Source organism: Cydia fagiglandana, chromosome 2 (assembly GCF_963556715.1).
Source record: "Cydia fagiglandana chromosome 2, ilCydFagi1.1, whole genome shotgun sequence".
Classification (NCBI taxonomy): domain Eukaryota; kingdom Metazoa; phylum Arthropoda; class Insecta; order Lepidoptera; family Tortricidae; genus Cydia; species Cydia fagiglandana.
The window spans coordinates 18,257,604-18,275,192 of NC_085933.1; the positions used below are offsets into that span (position 1 = coordinate 18,257,604).

A 17,589-nucleotide genomic window follows, 5' to 3' on the forward strand; every position below is an offset into this window, starting at 1 on the left:
ACAGTAATAATTACGAAAATTATAATTTTTTATAATATTATTTGATGTTTGAAAAACAAAAAGTTTAATTTTAATAATATCTAATGAATAACATTATAGAATAAGACTATCTAAGAGTAAAAAAAATTAAGAATGAAGAAATTAAATATAACATTCACAATTATATTTATAAACTCCATCCCAAAAATAATTAATTTATTGTATTTACGAGCTTTTTATATTTTTTTATATACTCACAAAGTTCAAGCCTATAAAAACAATCTACTACTACAAACGTCCAATCGTAGGAAAGCTTTAAAAAAGAAAGCCAATCGAAGAAGTTGTACTCATTCGAAGAAGCCAATCACTATCCAGCAAGGTAGTGAATTATTAAGGTAAATGGAAACTAACTAGTGACTGTTTGAGATAATGCTATAAATGTTGGTTTTAGGGTATCAAATGACATATCTGCCCAACATTGTCAAATGGATTGACATTTGATACCATTTTCAATATTTTCATACTGATGTGTCAAATACTGATTATACTGTGAACATTGTGAATCTATGTAATCTCGATTCTTTGCCAATTAATGCGTGCAATGTGTACATTCATGAATAGATATATTTAATTTAATGATATAGTTCAATCGAATACCATCATTGTACGTGTGAAGTGAAAATGTAGCTCTGTCATGTTCATTATTTAATCGTACATTTAACGTCGTAATAAAAATAATGTTCCGGCTTAAGAACTTCGCTTCTTTACTTCTAGTCTATTTAGTGTTCGTTCCTAATTTCGTAGCACCTGAAGATGGCACGGTGTACGAATACGATCCCGAAAGCTTCCAGCGGCAGATTGAAGATATGAATGGAAACTTTATTATGTTTTACGCACCTTGGTAAGTGATTTGGAGGAACCTGAATGGTTTTCTAAAAGTCTTGTCTCGCAGGTCAAATACTAATCCTTAATTTGTTTTGGATACAGTACTATCAGCTTTACAACATGAATTCAAATCAATGATTTTTGTAATTCTTTATTTTATAGCATATACTTTGAATATAATTAGATGCCTAGCACAAGTCTTGCCAGTAACAGCAGAATAAATAATCTTTTATAGAAACTCTTTTCTATAACTGTGTGTGTGTGTGTGTGTGTAATTAGCCTTAACAATTTTAAAATGTTTTGTGGTAAATAGAGTTATTTAATTCTGGTAACATGAGTAGTTCCATTTCACCAAATAGCACTATTTATATGCAAATGCTTGGATTTTAGATATACTAAAAAATTGCTATAAGTGTCTGTAAACATAAGAGTTCAAGAGTTTCCTTAATTCCTCATAAGGTTTGAGTAGTTCCCTCCATACCTCATCAATCCCATCATCAAAACTAAGTTTTGGCATGGGACCAATCTGGATGTATATACTTTCAATCTAAACATAAATTTGCAAATTTGTTATTTGAATTAACAAACATTACAAAAAACATACTAACAAATTGGGACCCTCCTCCTTTTCAAATCTTGAAGTTGGTTAAAAACTATACTCACTACTCACCCCTCTCTGTGATTATAATTATAATACTATCATAAAAAAGACAGTAATCTTCTCTTCTCATGCTTCCCTGAGAGAGAGACATGCATAACTAGGATGACTAGACGTAAGATTGTGAAAGTTGATCAATCACCTTTATTTTGATGTTATAGGTGTCGACATTGCACGGACTTCCAGCCAATGTGGGCTGAGTTGGCAGAGCTGGTAAACACCAAGGAATCCGAGTTTGCCATTGCCCAGGTTGACTGCACTAAACATGCAGGGTTATGCCAAGACAATGGCATCACTGGTAAGTATGGTTTGACCACTGGCACTGGCACACGAGGCAGAAGCGATTTAGTAGCCATATAAATGCGCGACTGTCGCGATTCAGCATCGCTTCTGCATTATTGCAAACGCGCGACTGCATTGCTTCAGCATTGATACTAACATGCAGTTGTTTCGCGCGACATCAGGTATAGGAAGAGTGGAGATGTATTGTATCTCGAGCAACTGTTTTGATTGCAGAATAGCCGGGTTCACACAAAGTGAGCATACGCGCGAGGAAATTGCGTATTCTCGCTCTGTGTGGACCTGGCTAATCTCTGCAAAATGTCGCTGCATGCTACCTCACTTAGACCGGTCAAATCAACTTTTGTGGCTCTTAGGCATTCATATCATAAAATTGACTACTGTGGTCTGTGGTCGGCTCTTGTATTGGTCCCCCTGGTCAGACCAAAGTGGTCAATTACTTTCAAAATGAGGTGTCAATGATTTTAATTCTTCTTTTGTTAGTATCCTGCATGTGAGGTGTGCAATAAAGAGTATTGTATTGTATTGTATCCTGCGGATCAAGAAGAAAACAAAAGCCATGGTTGCCTCAGCATCAGTAGGTCTACAAATGTTGTTAAATTTGTAAACCCACAAAGGCATAAACTATGAACTTGAGCATGTTTTTTAATCATCCACATTAAATGTCATTAGAAACAGTATGACAATTAAACTTAGGTATTATAATTCACAATATATAAGATGTTTGACCATATTGTCTTAATTAACGAAAGAAACACCATGTACAGGCTACCCAACACTTTTGTACTACCACAAGAACTCATTCCTACCAGTGGAGTACAAGGGCACGCGTGACCTGCCCTCTCTCACCCTCTTTCTCAGCGAAGTCTTCAATGCTAAATCTGAGGTAAGTACAGGTAACTCAGACACAACAGACTAAATTGTTGAAACTACACCAGCTCGTAAAGGCTCTCTATATTCTTCAAAAACTGATGAGAAAGTTGCATATCCAAGAGTGGCAAAGTAATCCAAATTTTGACTTGTTTCCTCATGTTGGTTGGTTGAATTCACTTTAAAGCAGCGGTTTTATTAAATATTTATGTAATATAGACCGGGAGATAGTGACACATTTTACTGGGTCATTTGTACCAGTATGGCGGTTCGTCAGGGGTCTAAGTACGTAATGAACGAAATAAAAATGATGGTCATAGCGCTGGTACAGTCAGCAGCAGAAGTCGCTATACACTCCAGGTGCTCAAAGAGAGGTAAACGTTTAAACTGTCAAAAAGTTGTTGACTGTCATGGTAGCATTTACTTGTGAGCGCTCAACATGTCACAAATATCTTAACAGTCGCTATTCATTAATTTCTACACTTACAACAAATCATTGATACCTTAGCTGTCAAAAAACCACTGGTATCTAAGCGGTCAACGTGTCAAATATATCTGAACAATAAGGAAAAATAGACGTTTAAAGCATACATGTATGGTCGTATATTGAATGAATAATAGCTATGCTAATTTCAGGTAAAGCGTTTTGACAATCATCGAAAGCAGTACAGTCTTGTCATCACATACATCTATCTCACGTTTTGCCCTTCAACCATTGACAGTGGTCTGTCAGTCAACTTACTGCAAACTATTTCTTTTATTGAATAGAATCATCAAAACGAAGAAGTGACACACAGCGAAAGCTAACTGAAGCCGAATTTAGAGCCAAATGTCAAGACACGTTGTGGTCTTGTTACTAAGGCGTTTGCTTTTCAAAGCAGAGACCGCGGGTTCAAATCTCAGTCGGACGCACCTAGAAATTACAGCTTTTTTTTTGGGTTTCATTTCTATTATTAATTTGTGGTTTTATATTAATTTCGCATAAGTTTATATGTTATTGAAGATATTATGTCACATGTAGCGTATGTACGACTTTCTAACAGGACGTTGTAGGTTTGAACCCGCAGTGCCGTTCCTTAGATTACTCCTGTGCCGAATGCCATTTGATGTTTACTGCTAGGTTATACTAACAATAAGTTCAAAGATGTATCAGGACGAAAGGCCAAGAAAGAGACCCATTAATGTTTAGATCATACTGGACAACTTTTACTATGGGACCAACCCCGATAACGCGGAAAAATAATTGGAAGTTTTATACATTTTGCTGTTCTGATGTTGAAATTTTCTATGGGAGAGTAAATTTTTTTCCGGGGTTTCGGGGTTGGTCCCATAGTAAAAGTTGCTCAGTATGACCTAAACATTAATGGGTCTCTTTCTTGGCTTTTCGGTCTGATACATACTGTATATAACTCCGTATACTCTATCCTCTCTGCTAAGTTGTAAAAACAAAATTCGTCATTCCTCCAACAAAATAAAGAGAGGAGTCATAGTTGGATATGCTTAACACCTTTACTGCCCGTGCTTCTCACGTGGGGCCAGGGCTAGCCTCTATTACAAAGCCATAAGGTATACATGTCAGATTGGGACAGTGAACGTGTTACGTTTCAATTCTATTGTTTTCTCCTTCGTTCTTTGATCGATTCGGAGCATCGTATTTTAGTACTATATAGTATATTTTAGTACAATAAGCGGGCTAAATAAATATATTAACATATAATATGCTCTACGGTTTGGAAGAACGGCCGCCTATGACAGTTAAAATAAAAAACCGATCATTCTCGTACATAGAACCTACCAAAGAATATACATAATACTCAGAACCTACTTATTTATTGTCTAAGTTTGACACTTGACGATAAAATACTTCTTTAAGAAAGGAGGTGTCAATTCGTAGCTGCTACAGTATTTTTTTAAAAGTTAAACTGATAAAACATTGATGCTTAGTTACCATTGAAATAACAACTGCTTAGCAACTGGTGGCACCCTGGCTGCTGACGTACGTGATTGGCAGTGCGTGTAGGTATTAATGACAGCAGCTTGAATTAGGATTGTTCATTTTTTTTCAAATGTTCTATTTCGAAAACCATTTCGAGATATAAGGTTTTTAAACAGTTTCCGACATTTGCTGCGATATAATAATTGAGGATTGAAGATATTTCAACAAATATCCTTATGACCTTAGTTTGACCTTCTCCTGGGCTGAATGTAAAGTCATTGCATAATAAAAGTTATCGAACCATAGTAAATAAATCCATCACTCACGTATTGTCAAAGTTATCATTGTCATCGATTGTCATAACAAAATTTTTCAGTTAAACCGCTGCGCTTGTTTGTTACAATTTGATTTATAATTAATACCTAAACAGTAGATTTCATTGCTTAATAATATATCAAAAACCTTGTTCCTATGTGTGGGAATGATTCACAAAAATAATAGTTCGAATCCACGAAGACCTACGACGTGAAAGATGGTGCCGTGAATTAAACTTGGAATACCTACCTACTTCACGTGTTACACACAGTATTGCTGTGAGAATCACGTCGATGTAAGTATAAAATTAATATTAATTTACTACAATTGTCATGATTTTTAAATATTTGTTTGATTATTTGGGTATTGACAAGTTTAATGTGACAACACTGGCATCGTGCTTCCTTCTCTGTGGTTGAAAAAAAAAAAAAACATGGTTGACTGACAAGGTTGTGGACGGATTGTAAACCGATTAGAAAAGTAATATTAAGGAGAGCACTGTTGATAAACTAATGTTGAATAAATAAAGTTTGTAGCAAAACAACTGGTGAGTTTCGTTTCATCTCAGAAGTGGTGCATCCCACGTAAAAGGAATAATAAGGTATGTGCAATGGATCTTTATTTTATTACGAACTATTTTATTATGCAATTAAGCATTTTAATTTCTATTGATGTCCTAAAGTTAGCAAGTACGCCGTATGATACGTAAACATACAATAACGAAAAGTAACCAATTTCTAATTGAAATGAACATTCATATCGAATGTTTGTGAAAGAACCGTTATGTTGTTTGAATTTTCATATTTTCGCAATCTTATGATTATGATCAATGAAACGAATCATTACTTGATATTTTCGAAATGTACAGGAGTAACAAAATTGGAATGCTTGTAAGACCTAAGGAAATATGTACATTATTACGAATTTGTAATTTGACCCTGACACATAGACTGGGGGTCCTCTAGACGGAGCTTAGGGCAGTTATTTCATGAAACCGATGCTGCCTGGCAGAGGCGCTATTGGGCTCAGTCTGGAGGATGTCTTGTCTGTGCTGTGACATAAGCAGTGTTTTTCTTTTTTTTTTTACAAAGTATTGAACATCAGTAAGATAAATAATCATCATTGATAATAAGTATTACGTTTTCTGTGACAAGAGTATGAATTCAATTTTGTCGTGTCCGACACATTTATGGTTGGTCGGGCGGATCTTGTCGGGTGGAGAAGGGCGGCGAATTTAAAAAAATGTACGCACGAAGGGATATCGGTCTCGGAGAAAATTTGGATTTGGTTTTGGATTTGGATTTGGATTTGGATTTGGATTTGGACTTGGACTTGGACTTGGATTTGGATTTGGACTTGGACTTGGACTTGGACTTGGATTTGGATTTGGACTTGGACTTTCACATCATGATGATGATGATGATGATGATGATGATGATGATGATGATGATGATGATGATGATGATGATGATGATGATGATGATGATGATGATGATGATGATGATGATGATGATGATGATGATGATGATGATGATGATGATGATGATGATGATGATGATGATGATGATGATGATGATGATGATGATGATGATGATGATGATGATGATGATGATGATGATGATGATGATGATGATGATGATGATGATGATGATGATGATGATGATGATGATGATGATGATGATGATGATGATGATGATGATGATGATGATGATGATGATGATGATGATGATGATGATGATGATATTTTCTTTATATGCAGGTATTAAGTACAATGGATGGAGAAGATGAAGGTGACACGCTGCCAGGTACGCCTCCTAGGCGGCGACGGTCACGGAAGAAGGTCAAGCGGAGACGGGGTCCGTCTTCGCCTGATGACGGTCATGCAAAAAGGAAGGAACGTAAGCGAATAAGGAGTCCCATCTCTTCGTCGGACTCATCCGATTATCAACCTAAGCAACGCAAGACTTCTAATAGACTGTCAATGGAAAAGGTACTGGATATGTTACTAACTTGGAAAACAGAGAATAGTCAACATCCTAGGCTGGGTAACAGTAACATGAACAATGTAGTCCCGGAATTCAATCCTTCCAACAGGGCTCAAACCATTGACTGCTGGCTACGGAAAGTCAATGAATGTGCCCAAATATATAATTGGGATGAAAGGCAAGTTATTCACTTCTCACTCCAAAAGCTAGCTGGCTTGGCAAGGAAATGGTTTGAGGCCCTGCCAACAGTTGTTTATAGTTGGGAAGAGTGGCAATGTAAATTGAGAAAAGCTTTCCCAAGTGAAGAAAACTACGGGAGGCTTTTAGAAGAGATGTTAGGCCGGACTTCTCGTAATGATGAAAATCTGCGGGAATACTTTTATGATAAGCTTAGTCTGCTTACTCGTTGTGAGATCCAAGGTAAAAAGGCAGTAGAATGCATTATTTATGGAGTCACAGATAAATCAATTCGAAATGGTGCTCAAGCGTTAAACTGTTCTGAACCCGAAGACTTACTACATTACTTGAGTTCGCAAAAGACACAACCATTTAATCCACCATACACTAGTAAAATTCGAGATAACAATTCACAAAAGGATAACACAACGAGTAATGCTAAATCTGCTAAATTCTCTAGTACGATCACATGCTTTAATTGTCATTCCCAAGGCCACCCTTATTTTAAGTGTACAAAGCCGCAAATAAGGTGCAGGCGCTGCAACAGGGTAGGGCATGATCTTGACGATTGTAAACTTGATCCATTGAAGGTGAATACTACTATGAAGCGAACTGACAGTACAGCTGAAAAGAAAATTTTGAAAATAAATGTTACCTCTAAACCAAATGAAAAGTTTTACAAACCTGTTTTATGTAACGATCAGAGCTTTGTAGCATATGTTGATTTTTGTAGCGAATGTACGATAATGAGGAAAAGTGAGGCAGGAAATTTAGGACTGGCAAAGAGTTTTGATAATGTACCGGTAATAAACGGATTCGGCCCGAACGCAGTGGTGCCTCATTATAAGTCGCGAGTTAGCTTAAAAGTTGATGAAATCGAGGCATCGGTTGAGGTCTTAGTGGTAGACGATGAATGGATGAGTACCCCATTGATTGTTGGTCAGACTTTTACGGAACTGCCGGGTCTTACCGCCCTTAAGGACCATAAAAGTCTGGTTTTCTATATTACTCCTAATGAAAATCCCTTTGACAATGACACCGAGACCTTGAAGCTGCTTATAACTAATTCGGTCGAAGTCTCTAAAACATGCTCAGTCCCGGTTCATGTTGAATCTAACTTTACCGGAGATATTTACGTTGAGGGCTATACCACCTGTGAACCTGGTAAGGAGTATAGACTATTGCAAGGTGCCTACCATATTCGCGACGGTAAGGGCGAAGTAGTAATTTCAAACTTGGCACAAAACTCAATTAAATTGGAACAAAACACGGTTATTTCCAGATCGATTCCTTTTATTGAAAAAGAAGCTTGCCAGGTCAACAGGATTACTATTGACGTTTCCCAGTTGGAACCTCTAAAAAAATCTGATATTAAAACAGGCACAGAGCTAGATGACGCGCAAAAGGACAAACTCTATTCAATGTTACAAAACTACCGTGATTGCTTCGCTTCAAGCTTGAGTGAGATTGGCTGTGCGGTCGACATGGAGATGAAGATAGAGCTAACAGATAATAAACCAATAATATATCGTCCTTACCGCCTATCTCACTCCGAGCGTGAGACGGTTAGGGAAACCGTAAATGAACTTTTGCAAAACGACATTATTGAGGATTCTAATTCTGATTACTCGAGCCCTATTTTGATCGTAAGGAAAAAGACTGGAGAGCAGAGGCTCTGCGTTGATTTTAGGGCCCTTAATAACAAAACTGTAAAGGATCGTTTCCCCTTGCCTGTCATTGACGATCAAATATCGAATCTTAGTGGCAATAAATTTTTCACGACTCTCGACTTAGCATCCGGCTACTACCAAGTCCCTATGGCTGAAGGTAGTAAACACCTTACCGGATTCGTCACTCCAGACGGCCATTACCAGTTCAAAAGGATGCCTTTTGGTTTGGCCAACGCACCCGCTATTTTCCAAAGAATGATTAATAAGATCTTGGGAAACAAACGGTTTGAATATGCGTTGGCCTACCTTGACGATGTTCTTATACCGTCTAGGAGCACTGAAGAGATGTTTCAGCGGTTAGAGGAGGTTTTGAAACTTTTTCGGCAGTATGGTTTGACGTTAAAGCTTTCGAAATGTCGTTTCTTCGACACTCAAGTCAGCTATCTCGGATATGACGTTTCTGCTGATGGGATACAACCCGGGGAAGCCAAGGTATTGGCGGTAAAAGAGTTCCCTAAGCCTTGTAATGTACATGAAGTCCGTCAATTCCTAGGCTTAACCGGCTACTTTCGAAAATTTATAAAGGGGTACGGTGAAATTGCTCGCCCTTTAACCATGTTGTTACGAAAAGAATCCACGTGGCAGTGGTCAGAGTCGGAGCAAAAAGCTTTTTGTACACTGAAAGAAATGCTTATAAGTAGACCGATTTTAGCACTTTATGACCCAAAATTGGAGACCGAGTTACATACTGACGCCAGTTCTTTAGGAGTAGGGGGTATTCTAATGCAGTGGCAAAATGATACTCGCACCCTTAAGCCTGTTGCTTATTTTAGTCGACAGACTACTCAGGAGGAGAAACATCTGCACTCCTACGAACTAGAGACTCTGGCTGTCGTATGTTCACTAAAAAAATTTAGAGTGTATCTCTTGGGTATCCACTTTAAGATTTATACTGATTGTGCCGCTCTTAGAACGACCTTGACCAAAAGGGACTTAATTCCTCGGATAGCTAGATGGTGGTTACAAATAAGCGAATACAGTTTCGATATTGAGTATCGCCCTGGCGTTCAAATGTCCCACGTGGACGCTTTAAGCCGCAACACAATTTTACCAGCAGAACCGGAGGATAACCCCTGCGTTAATATATATAAGATAACACAGGAAAATTGGTTGCTGTCCTTACAAATAGCTGACCCAGATATTTCCCGAATACTTAAAATTCTCAAGCCTGAAGATGATCAAGAATGTAAGGACGTTCGTAAAAATTATGTGGTCAAAAATCATGCCGTGTATCGAAAGATTGACGATCAGTTGTTATTAGTTGTGCCACGTAGCGCACGGTGGCAGATATGTCGCGCTAATCATGATGACATAGGTCATCTGGGCTATGCAAAAACACTTGAAAAGATAAAGTCCCAATTTTGGTTTCCAAAATTACGTAAATTCGTAAAGAAATATGTCTCCGCGTGCCTGGAATGCGCGTACCATAAAGATTCGGCATCAAAGCAAAAATCGGGTCACTTACATCCAATTGAAAAGGTTCCTGTGCCATTTCATACGTTGCACATGGACCATCTTGGTCCATTCGTGAAGAGTAAAGACGGAAATGCCTACATACTGACGATAGTCGACGCGTTTACTAAATACGTTTTTGTTAGAGCAGTAAAAGATGTCAAGACAAAAACTACCATTAAGACACTAGACAGGTTATTTTACGACTTTAATCCTCCAGCCAGGATAATAACCGACCGGGGATGTTCATTTACATCAGCCGCATTCAAGTCATATTGCGATGGACTTGGAGTTAAACACGTTTTGAACGCAGTCGCTTGCCCCAGAGCTAATGGCCAGGCAGAAAGATTTAACCAAACGATTCTTAATTCGTTAGCTGCACAAAACTCATTTGGCCATGAGCGTGACTGGGACAAGTGCCTAGGAAAAATTCAATGGGGCATTAATAATACGATTAATGCATCGACACAAAAAACTCCATCGGAAGCTATGTTTGGCTTGAAAATGCGCGATAGTTTGACAAATAAACTTGATATACAAAACAATGTAAATCGCTCAGACTTGATTGAAATAAGGAATTCTATTAGTAATAATATTGAGAAAGAACAAACTAAAATGAAACTGAGATATGATAAGCACAGGATACCTGCAGCTAGTTACGCCGTGGGAGATTTAGTAAAAATTTCACGTAATAATTTTGATAATAACGGGAAAAGCACAAAGTTGTTGTCAAAATTTATAGGCCCTTACAAAATTACAGAAAGTCTTGGAAACGATCGATATAGGATAACAGATGTTCCAGGGTTTAGCAAGAAAGGGAAACTCTACACCACCGTCATATCAGCGGACAGGATTAGACCATGGATACATATCAAAACTCTTGAATTACATGACAGTCACAGTGATGAAAGCCAGGATAAAAATAGTAGCGATAGTAATTGATAAACTATTACTATTAGTCTCCATGCAAGGCTCTTAATCGTTGATTAGCTAAAAGCATAAAAAAATAAAAAGTGATATAAAATATACATTCAGTTGATTTTGTGTGAAATATAATTGAGATTATTACTTTTGGATTACTTATAAAATAATATTAAGTAGTGTTCCTTAAAAGCAGAAATGTTGTTGTATTGTTTTTCATTGTGACAATATTGATCAAAAGCAGTCGAGTGTCATGATTTTCGATTAAGAACGATATCGTGCGCCAGGAGGCAGCACGGTGCCGGATGGCCGAGTGTCATGATTTTTAAATATTTGTTTGATTATTTGGGTATTGACAAGTTTAATGTGACAACACTGGCATCGTGCTTCCTTCTCTGTGGTTGAAAAAAAAAAAAAAACATGGTTGACTGACAAGGTTGTGGACGGATTGTAAACCGATTAGAAAAGTAATATTAAGGAGAGCACTGTTGATAAACTAATGTTGAATAAATAAAGTTTGTAGCAAAACAACTGGTGAGTTTCGTTTCACAATTAAGTATTTAAAAGCGCACTTTATTGGTAGGGTCGTGGTATCTATTTATTTTCTGTGGTAATGTAGCCAGAGTATCTAAAGGCAAACCGTTAAACAGAGATGGTGCCTACTAGAAAGAAGGAATATACAAGAATACATAGCCGTACTCAAAATTCAGCCTGAAACTGCTTTAAAAAGATATAATTTCTAATTTCCAGGTACATGTTGCAGTTCAAGCTGCTGATATCATGTTGGACAAGACTTAATAAAGAGTTGTGAATAATAAAACATGTTTTTGTTTACCTACTTTTTTATTAATTTGGGAAATATGTTATATATGTTTCCAAAAAAAATTGTAACTTTACATTAAATGTATGTTTATCATGTTCTGCACGAGCATCTGACAATGATGGCTTCTTGTTGACCATCCAGAAGAGAAGTGTATGGTTTGTTATTTACTCTGTTCCCAGGCATTATTTACGGTCGTAAAGTATTACGACGATTAATAATTAATATGACGTTCGTTTCAATACAAAATGCTCAACTTTGTTCTGGGCCCAAGTGCAGTTACATATCTCACAGCTGTATCTAAATAGGAATCACGATGACCTGAAATATTCGGATATAATTAGCAAAATTGGCATGTTCCTAATATAGTAGTATAAGTACGTAGCACAATATCCAAACAATGGTGACAAGCCGGTAGAAAGCACCCACTGGGTGCTAAGCTACCTTTAGCAATGGACGCTTGTAACGATTTTATGAATCCAATCTTCTTACAAATCGAATCAGTTAAAATATATATGATGTAGGTAACTTACATTTGTATTTTTGCTCCCTTGATTTCAGCCAAGTTATGGTTGGAGGATGCTATATGGATACATACTCCAATAAAACTAAGTTATATTATATAACTTCGGCAGATTTCTGGAATCAGCTTTCTCAAATTTATAGCGTAGGTATTTTGAAATTAATGATTCAAAATAAACGAGTTTTCCATTCCAGACGATTGTTATTTATAGAAACACGTGACACTGACATTGTCGACAGGTGACATTACAATCAATTGACAATGACAACTATTTTTTTTAATGCTTGTTGTTGCTTGTGCATTATCCTAATCAGCCGATGACATGTAATTTACGAGAAGTCGTATCTCATATTTTCAATAAATTATAAATATTCAACCGAGCCACGAATTACTAAATCATTCAAATTGGTATCTTAAATTAACCTATATTTTCAGAAAATAAAATAAAAATGGGGGTCTAAAAAAAATGAACAATCCTAATTTGAGTGCTTAGATACCACTGACTTTTTAACCGTTATTGACATTGTGATTAAATAAGGGTGTATGTGTTAAAGAAAAACTCAGAAGTTAAGATATATGTGACGAACTGAAAGCCTACGCTAAAATGACAACTTAGATGTCCTTATTTTTGTGACGATTGAAGTGTATATGTTTTCTTGGACACCTTGCCCGCTCAGGTATATCTGCTGCTGACTGTACCGGCGGCCCAATCGCGTGGTCGTTAGTCGAACGTGTCGGATAAAATACGAGTGTCGAACGATTTGTTCCACAAAAATCCTCGTATTTTTCGATAGTCCATAAAAAATAAGTAGACGGTAGCGTAATGCCATACTTCTCCGGTGTGACTTACAGCCCGCCATACTGAGGCGAACACATTAATTAAAAATAAACAATTCAATCATTTGTGCCAAGCTAATTTTTGCACAGGTGATCATCGTCGAGCAGCCATTCATGGACATCACCATGCCATACTTTTCGGATGGTTCCAAATGGCCGCCATACCGCCGCAAAGGAGTTAATTTTTTTTTTATTGCTAAACGATTTGTACCATCTTGTAATTTTTTTTCAAGACTCTGTGTGATCATAAATGGAAATCTCATAATGCCATACCTGTAGGAGGTGGCATATGTGTACAATATATTTTTTTTATTTCAAGTATGGTGCCCCTTTTTCCCCCTATTAGAAGTATGGCAAATATAATAATGGTCACATTGCATCATATAATTTCCAAAAATCCAAATGCCATACTGGTACAAATCGTCAAAAAATTGTTTTTTGTTTTAAGTCTTGCCTTAAGTCTCACAGTCGTCCGCCCCGTAGTTATAATCTGAAATATTTTTTTTTAGGTATAATTGTATCCAAACAAACAGAATATGATGATGCCATGCTGTAAAAAATTAGTTTACGTATACATAGTCGTATTTTTTAAACGTGTCGATTAAATAAGTTTTTCAAGTATGGCAGCACTTTTTGCCCCTACTATAAGTATGGCAATTATAATAACGGTCACATTTTATCAAATACTTTCCAAAAATTTAAATACAATACATGTACAAATCGTTTAGCAAAAAAAAAAAAATTAACTCCCTTGCGGTATGGCGGCCATTTGGAACCGTCCGAAGAGTATGGCATGGTGATGTCCATGAATGGCTGCTCGACGATGATCACCTGTGCAAAAATTAGCTTGGCACAAATGGTTGAATTGTTTTTTTAAATTAATGTGTTCGCCTCAGTATGGCGGGCTGTAAGTCACACCGGAGAAGTATGGCATTACGCTACCGCCTACTTCTTTTTTATGGACTACTTATCGGAAAATACGAGGATTTTTGTGGAACAAATCGTTCGACACTCGTATTTTATCCGACACGTTCGACTAACGCCCACGCGATTGGGCCGCCGGTACCAGCGCTATGACCATCATTTTTCTTTCCTTCTTTACGTGCTTAGACCCCTGACGAACCGCCATACTGGTACAAATGACCCAGTAAAATGTGTCACTATCTCCCGGTCTAATAGTGTCCATTTCGATTTGATTGTTTTACGGTCAGTATTTACTATGGTGAAAAAGTGTGTGTTCACTTGATAGCAAAGTTTGTTTAACCCTGCTTTGAAACCCTCGCAAAACTTATGATTCCAATTTTCAAGCCCAATTTTGACATCTTTTGCTTTATACTCGGTTATAAATTTTATCATGAGGGGTTAAACAACAACTTTTTCCCCTCGTGAAACAAATACTTAGGTAACTATTGTTTGTAGATTACAAATTACAATTAATAGGTAGAAAAAAACAGGTGCATTATTATTATTATTTTATAAAAAGACTTTCTGTTGCTTGTTTTAGGAGTCTAATGCTAAGAAAAGCCAGAGTAGTGAAGTTAAATTCTACAGCGGTATGGCACATCTTACAGATCACAATATTGAGAAGTTTGTGGCCAAAGGGCAACACTTCATTATGTTCTACGCGCCATGGTGCCAGGCTTGTCAGGTATAGTGGTATTAATATAATTTCATTTTTATTGCAAAATTAGCTAACAAGTATTTATTCTCATTCATCACTTACTAGTGAAATTAGAATTACACTCACTGAATAGTAGATAAACAAATAATAAATATTAATCTTTGCCATAAGTAATGCAGCTGAATATAAGAATTCCCTTTAACTTATTTCAATTTTAATTATAATACTTTCGTGAGACTCGAACATATATCAAACCGTTTAAAATAATTTAAACTTATTTCAAATTGTTTCTTAGAGATTGGCTCCAGTGTGGGCGGAGTTGGGTGCGCATTACGCGCACAACGAGTACATCCAGATCGGCAAAGTGAACTGCATGGACAACGAGCTGACCTGCGCCACCTTTGACATCAAACAGTACCCCTACCTGCTATGGATCGTGCACGGACGAATTGTGAGTACACTCTACAACAGCGGTCGGCAACCTTTTAGCAGCCAAGGGCCAAATAGTAGTTACCGAAGTTGACGCGGGCCGCACGTTGTTAATATTTATGACTTTATCAGACATTGTCGTTTGTCAATATTACCTACAAAATAGCCAGGGAGGCTCGCGGCCAATATTACATACAAAATAGCCAGGGAGGCTCGCGGCCCGCAAGTGAGAGGTTCGCGGGCCGCTTGTTGCCGACCGCTGATGCTCTACACTAAGGGCTTTGAAACTTTAACTTACACATCTGTAGGTAGGTAGTATGTGAATGTATAGCTCAATAGTGGGACCGGATTTTTGCACTATAAGTTTTGATAATTCTAAAGTTGAAAAAGTGATACTTATCTGATATGGGACATATTTTTAAGCATATTTGCAATATATGATGAAAAGTTAGAACGAGCGTTAGATATAAATTAGGTATTTATATATTTTTAGTAATGATTTTTTAATATTGAATTAAAGTGCAATGTTTAAGTTCCATTGTTTATAATATGTATGACGCTTTATAATGTAAGATTATTAGAATTTTTTTTAACGTGCTTCTTTATCAAACTACAAATTAGCTTATTATTTTGTCGATATTGAATTAAAGTTTAAAAAATCCACAACAACATATCTCATTTTTTAAGTTAATAGGCAAGCTAAAAAGCTAGAAGAATAAGATATATGCTCTAGAATTAATATGCGTTTTTTGTCCTATAAGATCTAATATTGAATTAGAGTCTGTAAAAATAAGTCTATTACTATAAAATAATATACGCAGCCATATTATGGAAAGTAAGAAATTTCTGCGTGTAGCTTGCATTGTAATTGTAAAATCTAGTTAAAAAGGCGCGAAATTCATACATACGCCGCGCTGGTCCGTCAGTCGCCGGCGCGGCGCTCGAGAGCCTATCATAGCCTACCTATACTTCGCCCCTCGCCCCACCTCCCGCTCAGTAACACTGTCTGTCTTTTCTTATCATTCATTTGTTTGTTTACCGTGCACATATATAAATTAGATGCGGACAATACGTGAAATTAAAATATCTTATTACGTAAAAGTACCTACAGCTGATCAATCAGATCTTGGCAGTAGAAAGAGGCGGCAAATTTGAAAAATGTAGGCGCGAAGGGATATCGTCCCATAGAAAATATGTGTTTCGCGCCTTTTTTTAGTGACAAGATTTGCTTGACCAGCTATATTTCATTATCTTGACTAATATTGTAATAAAAATGTACAAGATATTCACAACTATTTTTTACCATACATAGTTTGTCAAAGGAATGTCTCATTTCAAACATAGACAGAGAGAATCATCATACTATCTTTGACTTACACTAGTACTAGCACCCAAAAGAAAAGGATGAATATAGTTTTTTGTTTTTATTTACTGACAAATGGTTTGAGCAACTATACCTATTTCTGGTTCCTATTGTCATGTCCTGTCCTTCAAGGTCAATATCATAATATGTATATTATAAACCAACTGCTCAATATTACACGGTATACATCCTGAATATACAATAAGGTAAGTGAGGCCACTTACCTTATTGTATATTCCGTGTGGGCCGTATATGCCTATATACAGCCCACCTTAAATTAAAATGTTTTTTTTTAATAAACAGGATATGAAGTATGAAAAACTCACTCAAATAGGTTTCTCATTTATTTAAGTTTCTTCATTATACCAAAATAGTTATAAAAATATTACGATACTCTTGGAAAATATACCTTAAAAGTCCTATTATGGGCCTTATTGAACACTAGCAGTGTATTACTTAATCCCGCAAAAAATAATCATTTTGACAGTAGGTAATAACAGATTTTATTGTTTTTAACTTAAGAGTTATACATATACAAATAACAATATTTGATACTTCATAACAGGAGGATTTATTTATAATAAGTGAAAATAATTATTATGGGCCTTAATAACTAAAGATATAAAAATTGTCTAGTTTACGCGAAAATAGTAGGTAACTAAACATAAATCTTTATTAGTTACAGTAGTATCATCTTTTAACATCTGGGGCCACGGCAGTGCCCCTGCCAAGACGAGCAAAGCGCAAGGGCACTATCTACCTTTTCTCGAAGCGCTTCGTCGTTTTTT

At 36.6% G+C, this 17,589-nt stretch overlaps 1 protein-coding gene across 1 annotated transcript in view; it reads left to right on the forward strand.

Moving 5' to 3' along the window:
- The first annotated feature begins 503 nt into the window (after positions 1 to 503).
- The window catches only part of LOC134677580 (thioredoxin domain-containing protein 5 homolog), a 31,043-nt gene continuing 13,957 nt past the window's right edge, over positions 504 to 17,589 (forward strand). Inside the window, exons 1-5 of the mRNA XM_063536061.1 lie at positions 504 to 880; positions 1,684 to 1,820; positions 2,590 to 2,708; positions 14,893 to 15,036; positions 15,305 to 15,460. Coding sequence (XP_063392131.1) covers positions 717 to 880; positions 1,684 to 1,820; positions 2,590 to 2,708; positions 14,893 to 15,036; positions 15,305 to 15,460 — 720 coding nt within the window. The 5' untranslated portion in view covers positions 504 to 716. The remainder of the gene's footprint in view (positions 881 to 1,683; positions 1,821 to 2,589; positions 2,709 to 14,892; positions 15,037 to 15,304; positions 15,461 to 17,589) is intronic.